At 43.6% G+C, this 25,304-nt stretch overlaps 1 protein-coding gene across 5 annotated transcripts in view; it reads left to right on the plus strand.

The window, feature by feature from the left end:
• CHL1 (cell adhesion molecule L1 like) overlaps positions 1–20,612 on the plus strand; it is a 193,916-nt gene extending 173,304 nt beyond the window's left edge. For 4 of the 5 annotated variants that reach the window (XM_088482453.1, XM_088482454.1, XM_088482452.1 and 1 more), the window contains 4 exons: positions 1,168–1,233; positions 6,643–6,774; positions 9,140–9,212; positions 15,872–20,612. In XM_088482453.1, coding sequence (XP_088338579.1) covers positions 1,168–1,233; positions 6,643–6,774; positions 9,140–9,212; positions 15,872–16,073 — 473 coding nt within the window. In that variant the 3' untranslated portion in view covers positions 16,074–20,612. The remainder of the gene's footprint in view (positions 1–1,167; positions 1,234–6,642; positions 6,775–9,139; positions 9,213–15,871) is intronic. The other variant, XM_088482456.1, reaches the window with a different exon arrangement.
• Positions 20,613–25,304: the final 4,692 nt, after the last annotated feature.

A 25,304-nucleotide genomic window follows, 5' to 3' on the forward strand; every position in this document is an offset into this window, starting at 1 on the left:
CGGGAAAATGGCGGCCGTGCCATTTGCCCAGGGACATCTTGTCTGCGCATGCACGAGTCACAGAGAAAATGCCCACCGCCCATTTCCCTGTAATTCCGGTGCGGCGCTGCAGGCCAGAACATCAGAATCTAAGGAAAGGTAAGTATAACTAAATATGGGTGCAGGGTGTGTGGTGTGGACCCCCCTGGACCTAGGGGCCCATGTGCACCACACACCGTGCACCCATTATAAATACACCCCTGGGCAGGGGGATACCACACTGTGGACCTCATTCAGAGTCGGTCGTTGCGGCTGCACGGTCGTACGGGAAAAGGGGCCGGATATGCAAATGATGCACTCGCATGTTGCGTCCTTAAGATCGGATCGTTAGCTGGCCGACCAAGGGGAGGAAGCGGCTGGAAAACAAAAAATACGCCCCCTTCTCGTACGCATTACACGTCATCTCCGGGCATATAAGGATTAATCGAGACCATCGGGAACCATCGAAACTGATCGTAGACCTTAAGGTTGACCACACCCTCTCTTAAGCACTACGATCAGGTCAGTGTACAAACCACCCATGTCACGTGTGCCATGACACTACTTTGTTAATTATGCACTCCCATAAAACGCCGTACGCATAATTAGGCACGCCTGCGTTGGGATCTCCACTCCCCCGTTTTCAAGCACCTTCCCCTGTTACCACCCACAAATGCCTCATTCTGTCACTCAAACTACCGACCTGGCTGTGTTCAAGGAGAGAGAAATTTCTGATCGTAGCAGCTAGTTTGCGCACGCGCATTGCGAACTTCACGCATGCGCAGTTCAGCGAACATCGGTGGCGTAGGACCGTGCGACCGCAACGACCGACTCTGAATGAGGTCCAGTGTCTTAGTAAATTTACCTCTAGTAGAGGCTTTCTTAGTCAGTGCTCAATTTTGAATTTTAACAATAACATTTTGTGTCTCAATGTGGTAACATAACCTTTCAATTATTGCCTGGTGGCATTATTAATTATTGTACTATATATTCTAATAAGATGACAATATTTTGCAAACCATAACATTGTCTGCAGTGATTATTATATTAAGGTGAATTTCAGAAACCGTGTCAGTGACAGAGATGAGGAAGCCGCTATGTGTGCCTAGTTAAAAATATAAGCAAATTCTTATTTCCTCTCTTTTTCAGAATTCTCTACTATCTCTTCTTCTCCAGCTCACACTCCTGTTCTCGCTGCCAAAGTTCCTGCTATAGGTTTGTGCTGACGCTTGTTATGTGTCTAGGGAGGTGATTTTGTAATTACAATGCTTAATATTGCCTGCTAGATTGCAAAGAATTGCTATTATACTAATCTGCTTCTCTTCTAATCCTATACTTGCTGAACTAACCTATTTTATTATAACTAAATTTATAACTAAAGGTATCCAGTGAAAGCCTTTCCAGCTAGTCAGATGTTATATGAAGGAGTCTAGGACTATTGGATCGTAATCGACTTACAAGCTATATATGTCCTTGAAATTAATTCTAATTGAAAGCAAAAAACCTTCATTACCAGTGTTCTGTTCTAGCAAATAAGAAAGATTCTCTACATAAGGATGTTTCTAGTTGCCATAGTGTTAAAATATACAGTGGATATATATATATATATATATATATATATATATATATATATATATATATATAGATCTACAGCCCCGATTCTCTGTTCTGCCAATCAACCATCAAAATCGCTGATCCACGGACATCAATGATCGTCGATCTGTCGGCAGATCAGGGAAAAACAGCATGTTCAAAATCCCAGACTCACCGTTTTGGTCAAGATCAGTGAATCGAGGATTTCCAACATGTTGGATTTCCCCGATTCCCCGACAGAACGAGGAATTGGGCCAATACAGCGCAGATGTATGGGCTCCTTAAGTCACATGAATAGACAATCACAGTTTGCTTAAACTAATGCCGCACAAAGGATTATATGTTTTGATGTATTTATTGAATGGTCTATGTAAACATTCACAGTGCAGGGTGGAAAAAGTATGTGAACCCATGGATTTAATAATTGGTTGACAATTCTTTGGCAGCAATAACCTTAACCAGACATTCCTGTAGCTGCAGATCAGACCTGAAACAACAGCTAGGAGGTATTTTGGACCATTGCTCCTCACAAAACTGTTTCACTTCAGCAACATTCTTAGGATGTATGTACGGTGTGAGCCATTTTTATTCAGGTCATGCAACAGCTTCTCAATCAGGTTGCGGTCAGGACTCCAACTGGACCACTCCACAAGGTGCATTTTCTCCAGTTGAAGCCATTTAGTTTTGGGTCGTTACTTTTGAGCTTCATTTGGCGGAGAGTTATCATTATATTCTCCTGCATAAAGTCTATATAAACTTTGGAATTAATTTTCCTGTCATGGAGAGTTAGAGGTAAAAGCCTGGAGGCAGCAAAGCAGCCCCAAATCATGATGCTTCCCTCACCATACTATACAGTTGGATGAGGGTGTGATGTTGGTGTGCTATGCCCTTTTTTCTCTTTTCACATAGAGATATATTTACTGAGCGGTGGGTTTTCTGGGGTTTAGAAACTGAGGGGATTTTCAGTGGGTTCTAAGCTCAAAATGTAGCATTTACTAAACGTCGCTTTGATCAGCTAATAAGAGCACAATTCAAAAAAAGACAACTGCGCTTTAGGGTATCTGTACTTCAATTCTAAATAAAACAGAGACATGACTCTTATGTAAAACTTATTAACGCAGCTATATATTGTATAAAAAAATGACCTATATTAAAGCATATTCATTTTAAAAAAGACTCATGAGGACTAACACAATGTAAACAACATGAATATTTCATGGTGCAAACGTCACAATAGAAATGATCTAAAACACAATTGCTCATGGATATTGGGAATTCAAAATCATTATCTACTTCTTGAACCACTGACTTAAAGGTAAAATAGGGTGATGTATTTATTATGCCAGCTGTCAGGATGCCTGCGCTCAGTATGCTGGCGCCAGAATCCCAACACCAATTAGAATCCCAGAGCCAGCATCCCTACAACCGGCATCCTGACAATAAGGATTAGGGTTAGGGGTTAGGCACTAGATGAGGGAGGTTAGGTTTAGACACTAGGGGCAGGGGCGCCGAGAGGGGGGGAAGCGGGTACTAATTACCCAGGCCCAGCCTTGCTGGAGGGGCTCAGCGGCACACCCCTCTCCCTCACAGCAGCCCTGCACACGCTGCTGTGTGCTGGGCTGCAGTGGGAGACTGCTTGCGGCTGCTGAGCGGGACAACCTGACTTGAAATCAGTCACCATATGGTAAAACAGCACTTACCAATGAACCCGATGCCAGTAGCGCTGTAGGCTGATATCAGCCCCAGGAGCCGAGGTCCGTACTACCTGACGGGATCCCAGATTGACAACGGCCGCTCCATCCGACAATAGCACATTGCTAAGACCAGACAGGAGACAAACTGGGTGCCTGGATATAAGAAGCATCTTCTCCTTATAAGTCCACTGTATGCGGTCATATTACACGCCGGCCATTGGAACCTGAGATCAGGATACTCTACGGAGGTTGCCAGGGATCGAAACGGCAGTAGCTATTCACAATAAGGAGTGCTACATGGATGTGGTAATTACCTATCCACTTTATAACATAAAGGAACAATATAAACATCCACAGAGGAGAGTATACATTTCCATCATTGAACATAAACCCGTTTTATCAGGATTATCCCAATGAGGAACTCTCACAGAGTATATACATATTCTTATATATGTGAACATTATATTTTTTAGTTTTGTATCTTGCACAGAGAGATATTTGTTACAAATTCGGGGACATTTTTAATTTGATACAGCTGCTTTGGATAGAAATAGACTTTAAACTGTATCATTGATCTGTGCATTCTATATTTGTTTTTTTATGTGTATACAAGTATGTATATTTTATATGTATGGGATTGTGGCAATAAATCTGTTTATATACTCAATAGCTGGATTGGATTTTAATGGGATTGCGCAGCCAATTTTCTTAGCTTATGTTTTTGGAAATAATACACATTTTTCTTAGATTGGCAGCTGCAACCAATTAACCCAATTTTCAAGTCACATAGAGTTTACAAGGTGAGTGCCAGTGCTAGCATACATTTTATTGTTTAGTCTCCTATCTATGCCTGTGGGGGGGAGCGATCACACTGATCGTGCCCCCTCCTGGCTTTGCGCCGGGCTGTGGGGCTTACAGGGCTGCAAAAAGTTTTTGTTTTTTTATCCTAAGGGGGCGTGGCCATGCTTTCCACGATTAGGCCTTGCCCCTTCCACCTGAGCCCGCCACGTCTGTCAGCGCCCCTTACTAGGGGGGAGGGTTAGGTTTAGGGTGCGGTGAAGGAGGGGTAGAGATAGGAGAATATACTTACCTCCTTCTGTCATGATTGTGACCCCGTTGGGATGCTGGCGTCAGGATTCTGACCGCCGTTATCCTGTACCCAACCTAAAATAGGAGTCTATTTAGTGTCCAGAACAGTATTGGTATTGGAAAATGAGTAGCAGATCAATACTACACAGTTAAGTTTGCACCATTATTCATGTTTTTTACATTGTGTTAGTCCTTGATTATGTCATTTTTCATTTATTAAATATATGTGAGTTAATAAGTTTTACATAAGATCCACATCTGTTTGATTTACAATGGTACAAGTACTGATACCCCTAAAATCCAATTGCCTCTTTTTGTTTTGTGCACTTTCCATATTTTCTAGGCCACCACCCTCCTTATTGACTGCTGGTATTGGGCTATCCTTTAAATTTACCAATACCTAACACTATATCCAGCAGTTTTGAGGTAAACTTTCTCTTTTAGACTTCCTGAAAAGAACCCGCCTTCAATCCCTGTCAGTTTCTACCCCCTATCCCAGGTTTCAAGTACTGCACAGATTCCAAGGATCTATGCAGGCTTCTATATTTACAAAAAAAAATCAACAAAAACGGTGTGGGGTCCCCCAAAATTGTTAACCAGCCATAGGCCTTTAAACATAGTCTGGAAGTGAAGAAATCCGGGGGACAAAGAGCATGGAGTTGCCACAATTTCCACTAAACAGCACTAGGCTTTACCAGCTTGGGATGGTTCCAACCATTTGGCACCAATGACTTCCCCTGGAGGATTGGGCTCACATACAACTCCTTCCTGTTTATAACCAGCAGTAGGGTTACTCCCCAATCCCCTGGTGCTTTGGGTGTGGGATTAAAAAAGTGTTAGTAATCATTTAATTTTGTCCTTTACTGGCACACTATAAGTTTCAGCTAGCCCTGTCATACCCAATTGTAAGGGCTGCCAGGGTGTGCTGGCACTTGGAACACCACAAGTGCCAGCATGTCCTGGCAGACAGGACTTGCTGACATCTCTAGAGCACCTGTAATGAAAATATTACAATAATGGCAGTACACAGACACCAAATAAAAATATACTTTTAACTTCTTCCTATGGGAGCACGACGCTAGTGATCGATCACTCCTGGTCACTCTCATAGGAATAAATGGGGACATTCATATTGACTCTCTAGGATTATTCTTAAACTCTTAGAGCATTCTCACATATTTGTATCTAGGGTACACACTGTTCTTTCAATGCATGCTGTACACTGATATGTATGAAATTATGGACGGCTACCTGATTACAGCTTGGATACAGTAACACATAAACAGTCCATAATCAGAGGGTGGATCCACAACCATTTCAAGGTGGACTTTTATTTTGGAACAACTGTTTCCTGTGCCATACAAATTGCTTCTTCTGAGGAATGATTTTTTAATATTGGTGGTTGCCATTATTACGTATCCAGGATCTAATCTGCATATTATTTAATTTCTTTCTTTTATTTTCGCCAGGGGATAGCTGAATTTTATTTATCCCCAATTGGGGGAACAATAAGTAGTGTATTATACACTAAAATATGTCTTTACTGCTTGCCTGTTCCTAACATTGTTTGATGGTATTATTATAAGATATGGGTAAGTGCTGACATATGGTGGAATCTAATACCATATCTAGGTAGATGCACTCTGGCACCAGATTTGTGTATTATGTCAACACCGTTCTGGCCCATTGTTTCAGACCTTACTGATCGGGTACAATACCTAATGGTGAATGTCTTCTATGGTTTTTTTTTTTCTGTTTGCATCTGAGACCTGCCTCTCATTTTAGCCTATATTATTAAAAGTTACGTATTATACACTGGATTTTGGTGGATCAGTACCCCAAATAGGAGAGTACTTTTTTTTCTCTTTCACCATTTGTAAATATAAGGGTAAAATAAATGGCTGTTATTACCCTATTTCTTTTTCTACAGTTTCAAAAATATGTATTTTGCTACTTAATGTATTGCATGCACCCCACACCTCTTAGATTATTGAAAGCTTGTTTGGGACATCTAAAAGTTCTTTTTCACCTTATTCTATGTTATTTGTTTGTACCATGATCTCCTCAATGTGTAGCGCTGGTTAAAATGTCAGCTCATTATAAATAAAACAATATATATAATAATTCTGATATTGGAGGATAAGTGTACTGATTTAGATGAGCTGTAGGATATTCTACCAATAGGATTTCTGGCAATATAATGTTTGCAATGAGAATATTACATCTATGTATGTGTTTTATATTGCAGCTTATACTAATGCATCCCAAGGTCTCTCTACTCAAGGATGGTTCATTGGACTGATGTGTGCAGTAGCTCTTTTAACATTATTAATGCTAGTTGCTTGCTTTGTGCAAAGAAACAGAGGAGGAAAATATGCAGGTAAGATTCAGGATATTCACCTCCTTGTGGGTCTTCAGTGCTCCTGTAATCTGCAGCCTTTCTGGGTATAATATTGCCTAATCTAATCTCAAAGTCCAGTCCAACTTCAATGCAGAGAGGCCCCGCACTACCTTGCCAAGCATTGAATTGTTACAATGTGCATGTGCAGCCACCATTGACTCATTCAATGAGAAAGCTTCACTTATACTTGGTTCACAATGTGCCTCCACATTATCTTACTCCCTCACCGATTGATGTTCGCGCCTGTTTGAACTGTGTATAATGACTCCGCAGAGCACTTTCAAGTGTATAATGACCCTGCAGAGCACTTTCATGTGTATAATGACCCTGCAGAGAACTTTTGCATAGCACTTCCTCACCAAGGAACACACCTCAGCATTAAGTGGGGTCTCTATTTGTATAATATCTAGAAAAGTTCTTAACAACCAGGTGTAAAGGTGTTCACATTCAGTTAGGTATGCACATTTAGGGCATGATGTAGTGTTGAACGTGTTTAAATGCAAACGTTAAATGAGCTATTAAAAAAACTACCCATCCCTAAAAATAAAGAAGTCCTGTTTGTATATGGGCAAAGATGCGTCTCTGCACATTTACTTGTCCAAGTCTGTATTTTGAGTACATCCATTGCAAAGATCAACAATCATCATCATCAACAACTCCAAGACTTACATGGAACTCTAATTTGTGTTGTGTGGTATAATATAACAGAGGTAGTTATTGTGACATAAAAATGTGCACTTAACATGACAAGAAAGTTACAAAAGTCACACTTTGTGCACTGGGCTATGGCCAAAACGTGCATTATGGCAACAATTCAATATTCTGCACTTTGGTGGGAGTTCTTCCCCTGGGTGGTCTATAGAACACTACTTACAGGAATCTGAATCAGATTTGGTAAATAGCGGGCCTTTCATAGCAAGGAGGGAGCTAATAGAGTGTCTGAAGATTAAAGATCATTCAAAAGCATTTAAGAGCTAGGGGCCTGTGTGCAGCCTCCTTATACCTGTTACTGGCGTCGCCATCTTTCCAGTGATATATTCCCAAAGACAGCGCATGTGCAGAAGAGAGCAAACACTTTGGCACAGTGCCAGATTCTTTGCCAGCCCCTGTGCGGAGGGGGGTGCACCGCACAGCAGTCATAATAACATATTGGACAGTCCTGGCAGGAAAGGTGTGTGGAGTGGGGTCCCTGTGAGCCCATGGGCAGGGTTGGACTGGCCCACAGGGGTACAGGGGAAATCCCCGGTAGGCCCCACTGCCTAAGGGCTCCATCACTAGATTTAATGTCAGGCTCCAGACTGTGCACTGAATTTATATATTGCTACTCTATTTGAGGGCCAGTTACATGGTCTCTAATGTCTGTCCAAGTCTCTTTGGGTCTGGCCTCATCCCCTGTGGTAACTGTCCACACCACAAAGCTTGGGGCCCTTCCACTGCATTCTCCCGGTGGGCACTTCATGCTCCAGTCCGACACTGCCCATGTGTCCGTAGGCATCATAGCCATCACCCATGACAGATACGCTGCTGATCCCACTACCAATTGGGAGAGCATGCCAATTTTTTATCGAAGTACTTCTTGGGAAATCAGGACAAACATGATGGAGTCATTATGCTGTAGGAACAAGTAATCAAGTTTCAATTAGTATTGGAGTAGGGGGTTTGATTGTGGGCAGTAATAAAAATATTACACTGTAGCAATAGATGGTACATAGACAACATCAAATAGTGTGCTGTGTTTATTTTTTTATGTGAATAATGGATGGGGGACACTGATAAATGGAAGCTATTCATATTGATATAAACATAACGGCCAATTTATTAACAAGTTTTTATCATACGCAACAAGTGATAAAACTTGTTACATATGATAAATGGTGCTCAAGCCAATCAGCTCCCAACTGTCATTTTTCAAACAGACGACAGTTGGGAGCTGATTGGCTGGAGCACTATTATCATATGTAACAAGTTTTATCACTCGTTGTGTATGATAAAACTCGTTGCTAAATGAGGCCCCTAAGAATGAAAGATCAGTAGTGAGAGGGAGAAACCTGTGAAAATAAATACAGTAGAAGAGGGGAACCATTTTGAAGCAAATGATGGGTCTTCCTATACTCTATCTCACAGGTTCAAAACCTCGGTCTTCAGGACCCCACACAGTGCATGTTTTCCAGGTTTCTTCAAAAGTGAAATAATTATAACCACCTGTGGAACTTTTAAAATGTGTCAGTGAGTAATGAATACACCTGTGCACATGCTGGGTGACCTGGAAAACACGACCTGTGTGGGGTCCTGAGGACCGAGTTTGAGAACCACTGCTCTATCTCTTCATTTTATGTTTTGACAGTAAAGGAAAAAGAAGAACTACATCCTGAAGCTGAAGTCAAATCTATGAAAGATCAGTTCTTTGATGACAGCAGGTACTTTTGCTATGTATATTTTGTCAACATATTCAATAGTAACATACAAAGATGAAATCTCGTGGTAAGGTTATGTCCTTTTTCTAACTGGTCTTTATGAGAACTCCAAAGCATTCTGCGACATTATGTAGTGATCTGGCTGGAGATGGGGTCAAAGTCCGAACTTTGATTGGCAGGTCCCTGGGGATGTGCCAGAAGTATTGTTTATATGGCTGCACAGAAAAGTGTCTCATGGATTATATGCTGCCTTTTGTATATCTCCAGGAATGTGTCATTCAAAGCTGATATCAACCGCTCAGTGATATACAGTGCATCCGGAAAGTATTCACAGCGCGTCACTTTTTCCACATTTTGTTATGTTACAGACTTATTCCAAAATGGAATAAATTCATTTTTCTCCTCAAAATTCTACACACAATACCCCATAATGACAACGTGTAAAAAGTTTTTTTTGAGATTTTTCCAAATTTAAATAAAAAAAAAAACTAAGAAATCACATGTACATAAGTATTCACAGCCTTTGCCATGAAGCTCAAAATTGAGCTCAGGTGCATCCTGTTTCCACTGATCATCCTGGAGATGTTCCTACAGCTTAAGTGGAGTCCACCTGTGGTAAATTCAGTTGATTGGACATGATTTTGAAAGGCACACACCTGTCTATATAAGGTCCCACACTTGACAGTGCATGTCAGAGCACAAACCAAGTATGAAGTCCAAGGAATTTTCTGTAGATCTCTGAGACAGGATTGTCTCGAGACACAAATCTGGGGAAGGGTACATAAAAATATCTGCTGCTTCGAACGTCCCAATGAGCACAGTGGCCTCCATTATCCGTAAATGGAAGAAGTTCGGAACCACCAGGACTCTTCCTAGAGTTGGCCGGCCATCTAAACTGAGCGATCAGGAGAGAAGGGCCCTAGTCAGGAAGGTGACCAAGAACCCGATGGTCACTCTGTCAGAGCTACAGCATTCCTCTGTGGAGAAACGAGAACCTTCCAGAAAGACAACCATCTCTGCAGCAATCCACCAATCAGGCCTGTATGGTAGAGTGGCCAGACGGAAGCCACTCCTTAGGAAAAAGCACATGGCAGCCTGCCTGGAGTTTGCCAAAATGCACCTGAAGGACTCTCAGACCATGAGAAACAAAATTCTCTGGTCTGATGAGACAAAGATTGAACTCTTTGGCGTGAATGCCAGGCGTTATGTTTGGAAGAAACCAGGCACCGCTCATCACCAGGCCAATACCAACCCTATAGTGAAGCATTGTGGTGGCAGCATCATGCTGTGGGGATGTTTTTCAACGGCAGCAACTGGGAGACTAGTTAGGATAGAGGGAAAGATGAATGCAGCAATGTACAGAGACATCCTGGATGAAAACCTGCTGTCACGATTGGCGTCTGTGAGTTACCTGTCTCAGGTGATGAGCGGGATTCAATGGAGACCGGCATGACTGGAACCACAGATGACGTAGAAAGCTCTATTGCAAGATTTATGTGGCAGTGAGAACTGAATTTGATGATAAATGACAGGAACTTGGAACTTGACTCTGGACTGGAATAACGTGGATTGAACTGATGAACTTGGAACTTGACTCTGGACTGGAATAACGTGGATTGAACTGAAGAACTTGGAACTTGACTCTGGACTGAAATAACGTGACAATGGATAAAGGGAAATCAGGTAATGCTGAGACGAGGGCTAAACAGGGTAATCCAGAAATGCTGTGACTAAGGCTGGTACTCAGGTGCAGGCTGGATTGGGTAATTGGGAATAACAGGTTCAGGAAGGAATGGGTAGGTGTGGGAGTTTAGGTTCAGGGAGGGAGTGGGTAGGTAGAAGGAGCAGGAGTTGATCCACAGCAGGAAGCAAGGCAAGGTAACACGGTGCAGGTTTGCAGGGTGCCAGGAACCAACCAGGAGTAGGGCTAGAAGCAGAGCACAGGACTATGGTCAGGAGCACAGGAACTCACTTATAGCTGATGCTGAAAACACAGGAGGTGCACTGGCCTGGGAACTACAAGGATTACTGGATTGCCAGGTATAGCTGTAGCAGGTTTACTGGTTGCCAGGTATTGCTGTAGCAGGTTTTCTGGATTGCCAGGTATTGCTGTAGCAGGATTTCTGGATTGCCAGGTATTGCTGTAGCAGGGTTTCTGGATTGCCAGGTATTGCTGTAGCAGGGTTTCTGGATTGCCAGGTATTGCTGTAGCAGGGTTTCTGGATGCACCAGAGGTTGCTGTCAGCAGGAGCCAGGGATACACTTATACACAGAAGCAGCACGAACCATACACCACGGGAAGTAATGAGATGTTCAGGCCCAGAATGCTATCAGGGGAGGATATATATACCCTGGGTCTGGCTGCAATTGGTGGATATGGACAGGTGGCCTGGCAGTAGCATTCTGAGTGGTGGAAGGCACAACATGCAGAGGAAGTACTCATCTCTGCAGCACTGAGAATCAGAACCACACCTGCGATTCCAATCAAGACTAGCAATGCTCACAGAGGAGAGCCCAGGTGAACAATCAGTGTGGAAGGGAATGCATACAGAGAAGTGCTGCAGCCAGCATGATCAGAGCAGGTCCTCCAGGCAAATTACACCTATAGATCCATGGAGATAGCTGGCAGTGGTAAGTCAACAGGAAAAAGGTGAAAACTAGACAGGGTCGTGACACCTGTTCCAGAGCGCTCTTGACCTCAGACTAGGGCAACGGTTCATTTTTCAGCAGGACAACAACTCTAAGCACACAGCCAAAATATCAAAGGAGCGGCTTCTGGACAACTCTGTGAATGTTCTTGAGTGGCCCAGCCAGAGCCCAGACTTGAATCCGATTGAACATCTCTGGAGAGATCTGAAAATGGCTGTGCACTGATGCTTCCCATCCAACCTGATGGAGCTTGAGAGATGCTGCAAAGAGGAATGGGTGAAACTGCCCAAAGATAGGTGTGCCAAGCTTGTGGCATCATATTCAAAAACTTGAGGCTGTACTTGCTGCCAAAGGTGCATCAACAAAGTATTGAGCAAAGGTTGTGAATACTTATGTACTGTACATGTGATTTCTTATTTTTTGTTTTTTTATTAAATTTGCAAAAATCTCAAAAAAAGATTTTACACGTTGTCATTATGGGGTATTGTGTGTAGAATTTTCAGGAGAAAAATGAATTTATTCCATTTTGGAATAAGGCTGTAACATAACAAAATGTGGAAAAAGTGACGTACTGTGAATACTTTACGGATGTACTGTATGTATATAAAATAAAATCTATAGCAGCTACAGTATATATAAAAATATAACGCTAAATATTATCTCTAACGGTCTGGGTAATCAATACAGATGCATACAGATATCTAACACAAATGACAGCTCACAGTTAAAGAAAATTTTATTTTTCATGTCTTTTCAAAAAGTGATCATTGATCTTTATTTTATAGACCAAAGTTCAGTTCTCTTTCATACTCATGGGACTCAGGGCCTGATTCAGAGCCGCTCGTAAGCGGCCGCTCGTTCGTTCTGACCGATGTTCGCACAACTGCGCATGCGTACGGATTTTAATACGCATGCGCGAACTAGTCAGTGCGGCCGAAAATCTTGTGCTCGCTAAATAGCGAATGCCTGCTATTTTGAGTGACAGAATGAGGCGTTTGTGGGTGGTAACAGGGGAAGGTGCTTGAAAACGGGGAGTGGAGATCAGAACGCAGGTGTGCCTAAAGGTCAAAACGGGCGTTTTAAGGGTGTGCATAATTACTAAAGCAGCGTCATCGACCACGTCACTTGGTTGTTTTATAGTTAGAACTGCTCGCATGATTGTGGTAGGAAAAACCAACCACAAGAATAGCGAGCAGTTCATACGCCGTCCGATGTACTCGATTAATCTAATAAATAGGGGACATGACGTATGATGCGAGCGGCCAGGGGGGCGTTTTTTTCAAAATTACGTTCGCATGTTTTGTTCGCTCGTTCAGACATAGAGGCGTGAACAGACCGCAAAGAGCGAACGGTTAATTTAAATAGCCAGCCCCTTTTTCTGGACGAGCGAGTGCAAATAGCGTCCGGCTCTGAATCAGGCCCTGATTTTGCTAGATAACTAGTAGACTATGTGGATTTTAAGAACCCAGAGTTAATTGAAGTATCTTTGAATGATACCACCAGTAGATCTCAACAAGTATGAACATAAAAAAGCTACAACTCTATATTGTGACCATCAAGGAATGTGTAATGATGGCAGAGCATGCACAGGTCTTGGACATGGGTAACAATACTGCAAAAAAGAGCCAAATTTACAGAAATATTTTATAGTGCTTTATAAAGCAAGTTATGTAAATGAGCTGGCAGGGGCAGCGGGAGGCGTGGCCACGCCCCTTTGCCGAGGGGAAAAATATATATATATATTTGCAGCGCCGTGCGCTGGGGACGGGGGGCGCTCTGAGCCCCCTCAGCCCGGCGCAAAGTCAGGGGGGGCGCGATCAGTGTGATTGCTCCCCCGCACAGGCATAGGAGACTGCTCGTGGCTGCTGCTCAGCAGCCACGAGCAGTCTCCAACTGCAGCTCAGCACACACTGTGTGCTGGGCTGCTGTGAGGGGGGGGAGTGGCACCGGACCCAGGCCCCCACCGGGCCCCTCAGGAAGGGGAGGAGAATGCACATATATGAAGACCTTCCTGACTAGAGACAGTACAACAACTTGGAGGTAGAAGAAAGCAGTGTTGTTTTTCGTTATGATATGTCATGGAGGCATAAGTAAGGGCATAGGTATTCAGAAGTAAAACAATGTATATAAGGAAAGGAAATATAAATAGTTGCACTTGAAATAAAGACTGCCATGATGTCCCTTACTGCCAGGAATCATATGAAATGTCAGAAAAAATGACTGTGGGCCTGATGCAGAGTTGAATGCAGGTTAGCTGTATTTGCTCCCATATTGCTTATACAAAACTAAGGGCCTGATTCAGAGATGTACAGTAAGTTAACCCGATGGTTAGTGCACATCTCCAATTGTTGGAGCACTGCACATGTGCAAGATGTTTTCTGCACTTGTGCAGCTCTCCAACTGTAAGTCCAGACACCTCCTGGTTCATTTACATTTTGTTAGACAGTATTGCACAGCCGCTTCTGCAATACCGTCCATTTCTGACACAGGCCCTAAATGCGGATATTCGGCCTTATGCAGTTTTACTCAACTATGTGAATGCTCCGCACTTATCTTTGTGCTTTGTTTGATAGCAATCATTACCAGTGCAAACTTGCACAGCCCTATCATTGGTTCAGGAGTTGTGTCTGAAAACAGGCTTATTTATACATAGGTATAACTCTGCATAGCCCGCAGTTCCATCAACAGGCCATTGACACATTTGCTACACTTAGCCTATGTGCAACCTTGTTATAACCAAGTTGCGTCCCTTCGAGTGCAAGTAAAGATGCGATTAGTTGCGTATGACTCAATATCGCTCTTAGGGCCTGATTCAGAGATGGACAGTAATGCAATCGCAGCTGCGATTTTGCATGCAAAGCAGCTGCGAAAGAATGGTAACAGTTGCAGAGATCACTCAAGCATAGGGACGCCAACTGCTGCCTTCTAATTTGCATATGATGTAGCTTACCTGCGTAAATATATCTGTAAAATCGACGCACAAGCATCCATCTTGGCCTTGCAGCAGGTCTGACCAGCCACAGACAATGCAGCTCTCCTCGCATGCTGAGAGCTCTAATGCTGCAAATGCAATCACAGTGGCTAATTTATGCATGCCCATGAAACAGCGTTCAAACGGTCAGACACGCTTGCGTTTTTTTTTACCACCCCCAAACGCTGTCTACCTGTTACTCACTTTGCGAGTGGATCCTCTGTGCGAACGTAAGCACAAAGCAATCGTGGAGCATGCGCATTGCGACTTTTAGGCATGCGCACTGGTAAACAATCACTCGATCTGCGTAAACATCGCCATTGCGTCTGGCTCTGAATCAGGCCCTTAGTTGCATACGTACGACTCTGAAGCATGGGCAGTGTCATCACTGTGTGTGAGGACACTATAAATCACATTAACAATAGATGACAAAGGGCCTGATTCACTACAGATCGCAATCCTGAGTACGCACCCAGTTCAACTGCGATAGCAAGCCAAACCACTGCGATAGCAATGCAATCTCAGCAGCACATAAGGACGCCCACTTTACAATACGCACATCCATAATACTTAGCAGAATAGCGAAAACATCGGTACAATTGAGTAACATCGGACCCATACGCACAGTTAAGGCAGGTCAGACCTCACTCAGGAATATCTCACTTCAGTGCATGCTATGAGGCCTCAGGCTGTGTATGGTATCGCAGTGGATAATTTCTGCACGCCCCTGCAACAGCATTGAAACACACTGGCACACCTGCGTACGGCCGACCACCACCCCCCCTGTCTTCGCCACAAATGTCACTTCCTGTCAATCACTCTGCCATAAGTCTGCGTATCCTCTGAGATCGCAGTCCTGATCACAGTGGTTAGTTGACGTGCTGCGATGCATATGCATGCGCAGAACGCAACAATCGGCCGATTGCGAGCATATAAGAAACTGCGTTCCTTGCTGAATCAGCCCCAAAGTTCAATGCATTGACCATGGTCAGTGAAGTCCAACCTCTGCTTCAGGTTTAATATCATTTTCTATCTTTTCCAGTTATAAGAAAGCAATAAATGGAAGCATGGACTCGTTGAGCCTAGACATTAAAACCTATGACAGTGTGGACAGCCTTGTACAGTACAGTGATGGAGAACACAGTCACTTCAATGAGGATGGTTCCTTTATTGGTGCATACACGGAATCGAAGGAGAAAAATCCAGAGGAGGAAAACGTTAAAGTACAGTGCCTGCACTCCTAATAGAGTCTCAGCATACATGGAGAAAGCTGTTTGTCTTACATATTAAACCAACTCTGAAAGGCAAATTAAGTATACAATGACCAAGAAGATGGTTATCCCATCATTGAAATCTTTAGTAGTCAAAAGAATTTTCTTTTAATGTTCTCTCGTATGGCTCAAACTGATAGGACTGGAGCATCAACAACTATCTCTACATCATCTTACTTGGCCTCCATATATTATTTATGACTTAAAATGGTTGTTCACTCTTGCACATAAATATCAAAGTGATAGATGTATTTTTGAAGGACATGCCAATATAAGCACATTAATGTGGCAAGAGGAAATGGCACGACCACAGCGAGCCATTGGACATCCAACCAGGTACGACAGGAGATAGGCACACACGTACACTATAAAGTTAACAGAATGGAGTGCAAGTCTAATTACTTTGCATCATGCATGTGATACCCCACCTCTGTCAGTATTGTATATCACTGCTCATTAATCCCATACCATGGCAAACTCTAGCTACATTGAAAATTGAAATGTCCAGGTTAACCAGGTGCAGGTTGACATTTTTAGGACATGTGATTATGCCATCCCATGTCCCTCTCTCACCTGCCTTAGCTTTGCATTCTTCTAACCCCACTATGGGGTAAATGTAATAGCCAGTGACTTGCAGGAATCAGCGAGATCACAGCGAGTCTGGTCGATGGTTTAAAAGATTTTTTAAAGACTTTTAAATGACTGCAACTTTAAACCATTGGTCAGGCTCGCTGGGATCTCGCTGATTCACCCCTCATTATAACTAAACCATGTAAGTAATTAAAAACAATTTCAGATCATGGTTAAATGTTTTTAGTATGTAAACAAAAATTATGAATAAGAGCAATATAAAAGCAACCATGTGCAAAGTAAGCAGTGCCACCTGAAGCCCCAGGCCATGAGGCCTCTCCAAAGATTCAGAACTGATGACCAGTAAACATAAAACCTGCTTAACCTGTCAGCTTTCTTCCCCAACCATAAATCGTACTAAATTACTAGAAATACTAGAAATAATCTCAGCCTGACCAACATTTGCATGACGTATATTGCTGTTAGTAAATAAATAGGCATGCTATCACTGTTAATATTACTCTGTAATTCACATACCATTCGTCAAACTAGCAGCTCTCTGTTGCAACCCGCAGCCAGCTAAACGTATAACACATTATAGGACTCATATAGGGTTTGGCACATTTTGAGTAAATGCCTCTGAAAATAAGATGCATCCAGTTTTGGGATACTCAGGTGCACATCAAGAAAAAACAGTAGCATATGCACTGGGTTTACTCCAGCAGAAACAAAATTGTGGCTTGACAGTGTTACTAGTCATAGGGCCTGATCCATTACGGATCGCAACTGCGATTGCAATAGCGATTACGCACGCAGTCTCACTGCGATACTATGCTAATCCATTGCGATCGCTATGCCGTCGCAGCACAACATAAGGATGCCCGCTTTACCTTTCACACATCCATAATACTTAGCAAGACTGCAAAACCATTGGTAACATCGAGTACCATCGCAGCCTCACACACACTTGCACAAGGTCTGACCTTACTGAGAAATTGCTAACCCTGTCGCAGTGAGTACACAAGCTGTGTAGGGCATTGCAGTGGCTAATTTATGCACGCCCATGCAACGGCGTTCAAACACACTGGCACGCCTACGTTGTCACCACCCACAAACGGCACTTCATGTCAGTAGCTCTGCAATTGGTCTGTGCAGTCACTGCGATCACATGGCCTGATTCACTATGGATCGCTATTCTGCTTATACGCACTGACCGCAGATGCTAATATCAGCGGGGATATGCAAATGATTGCATTCACATTGCGATCGCATCCTAACATAAGTACGCCCACTTCCCCTTACTCACATCCGTATACTAGGGGAACATAGCGAAACATCGAGTAACACTGGACCCATATGCACACTTGCACAAGCCCTGACCTTACTCAGAAATTGCTTATATCCACGCACGCTATCAGTGCCATGGCTGCTTATAGCCATGCAGTGGCTAATTTATGCACGCCCCTGCAACGGCGTTGAAACGCACTGGCACGCCTGCGTTCACCCGACCACCCCCCCGTCACCACCCACAAAAACGTCACTTCCTGACGATCACTGTGCTCTGGGTCTGCGTTGCCTCAGCAATTGCAGTTCCCATCGCAATTGCTAGTTTGCGCACGTCACTGAGATCCATGCGCAGAGTACAAACATCAACCGATTGCGTGCGTATTAGCATCTACGTTCCTCGCTTAATCAGATTGCAGTGGCTGGATCACGCACTGCGATGCATACGCATGCACAGTACGCAACAATCAGCCGATTGCGTGCGTATTAGCAGTTGCGATCCTTGCTGAATCAGGCCCATAATACCCAATTTATATACAATGTAAAATTGTAAGGAATTGTCATATATAATATAGAATAGTGTCTGGACTTTATTATTAATACATGCAAAAGTCACATTTACCATGTGCAATATAATTGATTACAAATACAAACACAAATACAAAATAAAAATAGAAATTAAATTCAATCAGATACAAACATCCGCGGTCAAAATGTAAGTCTCAACTAAGTACATACTTGCCAACCGTCCCTGAATGGCAGGGAGGCTCTCGAAAATCTGGCCACCGGAAGAGAGGGCAAGTCTCCCGGACCAGCAATCACCAGCGCACCTGCACACTTACCAAGTGATTTGCGTCATCGTAAACCCCGCCCCCTGCTTTACCATGCTGGTAATTTCGGCATTGTATAGTGGGGTGGTGCCGTAGCAATGCAGTCACGCCGCCCACTATAGCGCCCACTAACACGCCCCATGCTGTGCCGACATGGCTGCCCCCCCCCCACCCCTCCCCAGAGGAGTCAGTCAGGAAGTCGGCAAGTATGATTAAATAATGTGTATATGTATAGATGGCCGCGACGTCATATAATATGGAAGCCACACTAATTATTTTAATTATATCAGTGTGAGGAGACAGACACAATTAACCATTCTGATGTTGCTGCCAATTGTCATCATCAGTGCGCATTTTGCACCAGGTTCAAGACCCTACAAGAGAAACGCCCCCTGACAGGCGCATAAGCTTCTGTGACCGCCTTAGTCCAATTTGCATGAACACACTATTAATGTACTCGGCCTACAACTGGCTTCCACTTCTTATACCAGCTGCGCCGTTTTTAACATAGGGTAGTTATAAGTTAAGGTACTACCGAATCTGTATACAGACACGACCGTGTTTTGTGTGTATGGTAGTATGGAAATCCATAGTTTACTAAAATAAAAACAAACATAAACTCACATACGTCCAACTCTCCACTGCTACAGTATATACAGGGTTGTCTTAACAGCAGTGTGGGCCATGGGCAAAGCAATGCACTGGAGCCCTACCCACCCATTCATGGTAAAAAATTTAAATGGTCAATAAAATGAAACCCTCCTGCATGCCCATCAGACCTCCCACACATGCAGAGAGACCCTCTCTGACTGGTCTGAAGCTGGCAGATGAAGTGAAACTGGGACTGAGGTGAGTATTCGTCACGGGGGGGTGGGGAGGGGGGGCATGGGGTGGGGGAGGTTAGATCAGAACACAGAACACCGGCGGCCGTCTTATAAAATATCACAAATTTACCAACTGGCCGCGGATGCAGCGGGGCGGGTTGTTGGGCCCATACAAGCCTCGGGCCCTTGGGCAACTGCCCAACAAGCCCAATGGAAGAGATGGCCCTGAGTATATACATAATACAAGCCTGGGTGCAAGGGGTGCATATCACTCTTAAAGACAAATGAAGGAAAAGTTATGGTCCAGGATATCGTTATATTGCAAAACACAGGGCAAGAAACACAACATTCAGCTTGGATAACATCACAGATATTAACCCTTTTACATTTAGCTTTGCTTTGTCTTTTCTAACAGATGACTCAAGGAAGCACAAAAGTACATTACGTTTGTACAACACATCCATGAGAACACAGCTAATTAATTCACTAAGAACTAGTGAATGTCTCAGTAATGTCGCTAGTTCCTAGTAAATTGATAGGATGAATATTGGTACCTCCTTTACTATTACCACCCTGGCGGTGTCATGTGTAAGGCTCCTGTGATTAGTAAGTAATAACCTACAGTATATAATGCGGAATACAAAACGTAAAGGGTACTGTATATTCCACAAATGGGGAACTATGAGTTTCTAGATGGTACATGTTTATACATCATTAGGTTCAATGTGTTTGAGAGACAGAAATCTACTTGCAGCCCTAAAACTGCTCCATAATGGGATATAGCAGCTATATTTGCAGCATACAGATATTTCAAATTGAACTGCACTTCTATTTGTCCGGGTGCCACTTTTGCATCACTTGATAATTACTATGGAAGATAAGATGATAACTTTAGGTCTAGCAATTGAAGGAGTTTTAGACGCTGCTAGAGTGGAAAAGGTCAAAGTTTTGTGTTGTTTTCATTGTTTGTATTTTGCTTTTTTTGATAAAACATATAAATACAACATAAAATGACTCAGTGTTGTTCATTGCATGTTTGTGTTAAGATATCTGTCTGGGCGGTGAGAGTTCCCAATAAAGTAGGTCCATCCGCAGTGGGAGAGTATCTTCCTGACCTTGTGTTACCTTCCTGCCGATTTCCTGCTGCTGCAGTCATCATGCACGCAGTGGGCATCGCTCAGCAGCGTATGGACAGCTGTGGCATTTAGGTGGAAACCTATCAAGGTGTAGTGAGAAGAAAGTAGAGCCATCAAACAATATGAGGATAGTTATAGAGAGAGATCCAGTCAAGATGCCGGCGGACAGGATGCCGGACGTCAGGATACCGGCACCGGAATCCTGAAGGTTAGTATGCAGGTTAGGCCGGGGATGGGGGAGTTAGGTTTAGGGACCTGCCGGGTTGGGTTAGGTACTGACCTGGGAGGGTTAGGCTGTGGGAAGGGGGTGTTAGGTTTAGGCACCACTGCGGGGAGGTTAGGGTTAGGCACCACTGGGGGAGGGTTAGGGGGGGAGAGGGGTGGGTTAGGTTACAATCGAGTACCATCGCACACTTGCACAAGCTCTGACCTTACTCAGAAACAACCACGCATGCTATGAGACCTCACACTGCGTATGCCATTGCAGTGGCTACACGCCCCTGCATGGCACAAATGCGTTTCCCCGAACACCTCCCCCCCTGTCACCATCCACAAACAGTGCTTCCTGTCAATGCATATGCACAGTACGCAACAATCGCCTGATTGTGTGCGTACTCGTAGTTATGTACGGTAGTGAATCAGGCCCTAATTCAGATGTTAGCACTGAGATCTCAATTCTAAAGCTGGCCACACATCTAAAGATTATCTGTCCAACCAGCCAACTAGTTGATTGGTTGGAATGAAAATCTGGTAACGTATGGGAGTAACTGATGATCAGCAATTTGCTCCTAAATGCCATAAATTAGATTAAAATGGTCGTTCAGACAAGTTTGTTAATTGTTTGATCTAAACAATTTGTTCAAACAACAGTTTTTGTCCATTTTCCGGCGTTTGGGAGCAAATTGCTGATTAGAATTTGCTTTCATACCTTACCAGATTTTAATTCCAACCAATCAACTACTTGGCTGGTTGGACAGATAATCTTTAGATATGTGGCCAGCTTAATAATGTACAACAAATAAATATGGAATTCAGCAAATTGGCACTGCTATAAAACAACAACACTGATAAAGTGGGCTAGTTGATTATTAGTTGCGGTAGAAGGGATAATTAATAGCATCAACGGTATAGGGCTAAAATAAAGTCTGTTCAAGACAATTGCATCCAATTTGTAATCCCTGCTATAGGTTTCTCTGATTGAAGTTAATGATGACATTTGTTGATAAATAGAAAATCAAATCCAAAATATAAATGTGACCGATGTGGCATTACTCTTTAAAGAAATTACATCTTAGCAATGAAATGTGTTAGTCCACTGTTACACTACTCACTGCTGCTTACCCACTGTATTGGACGCTGTAAGCAGATATTGCGCATTTATCTGTCAGAGAATATAAAGATCAGTTTATCAATTTGTGGATGATGCAAACTTAAGCTGGGTACACACTGACACATATATCTGCTGCCTGTCGGCCAGTGTGTACCAGCGATGTGTCTGTGAACGACGCCGTTCACAGATATATTGCATCTGCTGTGCTGCAGAGCCAATGGCAGATACTGTATATCTCCAGATATATCTGGACATCGAATGGCAGCTGCTCAATCAATCTGGCAGTACTTTTCAGGTCCATGAAAGGGAGGGGTTATACCAAGTAGAAAAAGGGGGGGGGGGTTAATCCCCTATTGTTCCTCAGCACACTGAATTATACCTGCAACAATATATGAAGACTATATGGTAATAGAGATTCAGAGATATTAGTTGCATGCATTTGCAAATACATGGGAGGCTGCCAGACCACGTCACGGCTTCTCTGTCACTAGCAGTCCCTAACACTAAGGGGTTCACGTCCGGGGTGCAGGGTACCCCAAAAACGTCCAGCCCAGGACCCCCCCAGGGCATCACATGAAAAATGGAAAAAGAGTGACAGTGCAGTGTAAAGTATAGATGTGTGCGAGTAGATAATGGGGGTCATTCAGACCCACTCGCGAGCGGCAGTACGCTCGCAAGTGGGTCGATGTTCCCCACTGCGCATGCGCACGACGGAGGGAGCTCCGTCGTGCGCATGCGCGAGACCCGGCGAGCGACGGGCTTCCCATCGCTCCGGGTCTCGCACCAAAGAGGGCGTGCTGTCGATGTTGATTGACAGCACGCCCCCTTTGGTGGGCGTGCCGGGGGCGTGCCTGCCAGACGGAGGCGTTCCCATGGGAACGCCTACCGTCTGAAGCCGGCCCCACTGACATCACTAGTGATGTCAGTGGGAGTGATTTTGGCTCTGATAGAGCCAAAATCACTCCAGGGCTTGTGGCTGGGAAACCCGACCGCAGGGTTTCCCTCACAAGTCCGATGGTCGCGATGGTCAAGCCATGATAAAGGCACATATATATTTTGTCAAATGTAAGGCCTTATGATAAAGGCACTTACATAAATGCATCCAAATTGAGAGCCAGCTTACCTGGGAGTCACCACTGGGAACTCCAACTAGCACTACTAGAACCAGCATGCCCTCCTAATGCTGGCTCATTCATGCATCTCATAACAACAAACAAAAAATGGTAGCTGCTCAATCAATCTGGCAGTACTTTTCAGGTGCATGAAAAGGAGGGGTCATACCAAGTAGAAAAAGGAGGGGTTTAACCCCCGAGGCTACTCTGGCTGGGCCTCCTCAGGGCATCACCACTTAATACACATAGTGTATTAAGTGGTGATTAATCACTGTTACTGCCGGTGCACTTGCCACTGTGGATGGTTCACAGACTCACACACAGGGTATGCTGGGGGGTCCAGGGCACAATGAAATGTCGGACGATGTCTCCACAGGACCAGATCACCTGTTAAGTGACCTAGGTTTGTGAGTAGGTCCTGGGGTGCTCACTGCAACTTCTGTTGGGTGTAAGGGGAGCCTTATTTGCATAGTGACTGATCCACATTACATTTAAGCTATTGCACTTCTTCACGGTGGCTCGTCCCTCCTCCAGGACCAGCTACCAATACACTGTACCAAACTTCCTTCTACCCTGATTCCCTCTCCATCCCTTCTGCTCATTTTGTCAAGAGTGGCACTGCCCTACTATCATTGGAGACGACAGTGGAGCCTTAAGAAAACTGTCCAAATTGTGTGCAGGAAAAGGAACCAGTGCTCCGATCACAGTTCCCCACAATGTATCTCACTCCTGCAGTTCCTTCAGGTTTTTTCTTGTTTGTAATCAGATTTTATTAATTTTTCAAACAAAGCATAAAAATATAAAAAGTAGTTAGCTATGCAAAAAAAAAGAATGGACCATAGTACAATTTGCAAGAGTCAACAAGCATAGATAACACAGTAACCTGAGATGACCAAAAATAAATATAGAGTAGTATAGTATAGCAAGAATGAGACAGGTTGTATCATACAGTTCACAGTAAACCAACAAAGCTAACCTATTTGTGCAGGCAACCCTCCCAGACCTGTTACACAGACTCCACCACCTCCCTGCCACGCTGGGACTCGTACCAATAGAACCATAATTTAGTATATTTGTCCAGGGCCTTTCTGCTACTATCCAAGTATTTTTTTTTATACTTAATAGTATCATTAACCAAAGCATTCCATTTATTAAAGTCAGGAGGAATAACTCCGAGTCGTGACCAGGCTACAAATACCTCAGTTAGTGTCACCAGCTCAAAAACATTTTTATAGATCAGAACAGTGAAAGATTCTTCTAGGGAAAGTCCAAACAGATATATGATAGAGTTAAGTGAGGGAAAGGCAGGCACCGTATTACATATATAGTCTTAAATCTGTCCAAAAATGGTGCAATTACGACACTCCCAAAGTAAATGCCAAAACGCAGATTACGGGCCAAATGTAATAGGGTGTCAGTTTTGGTAAATTGCGAGTTTTGTGCTAAACTCGCAATTTTTCACAACTCTCCAATGTAATAGGGTGTCGGTTCACTTAAACTCGCATTTTTCAGAGTTACTAAAAATCCCCATTCTCAAACTCGCATCCAGATGTTTTCACATTGAAAACAATCAACTCGCCCAATGTAATAGAGTGTCTGTTTTAGACTCGCAAAAAAAAGATTACCAAAAGTCCCCAAATAATAGACCTGCTTCAGGCTAGCGCGTATATCCTGAGCAGGTCAGATTAACACAGAAACATGCACATATCCATGAGATACGTGCATGTTTCTGTGTGTACTTATGTAAAAGGTTTAAAATTATTTTAAAAATTACGTGCACCCCCTCCCCAAAACCATAACCAGCCCCGGGCTTATAAAGCCTGTCCTGGTTCTAAAAATACAGGGGCAAAAATGCGTAGGGGACCCCCGTATATTAAAAACCAGCACAGGGCTTTGTTGAGCTGGCTCTGTTTCTGGAAAATCAGGTGACAAAACGAGTAGGGGTCCCCTGAAAGTTCCAAAACCAGCAGTGGGGGGATAATACAAAATCTTTCACCGGTTTCCCCAGCCAAAGCATTACCCCTGACTGCTAGTAAAAACCCAGGCCGGGGATCCCTGGGGAGTTGGGGACCCCCAAATAAAGGGGTCCCCCTCTCCAGGGCACCCCAGGCCTAGACT

The sequence above is a fragment of the Taudactylus pleione genome, unplaced genomic scaffold, assembly GCF_031769625.1.
Source record: "Taudactylus pleione unplaced genomic scaffold, aTauple2 ptg000289l, whole genome shotgun sequence".
Classification (NCBI taxonomy): domain Eukaryota; kingdom Metazoa; phylum Chordata; class Amphibia; order Anura; family Myobatrachidae; genus Taudactylus; species Taudactylus pleione.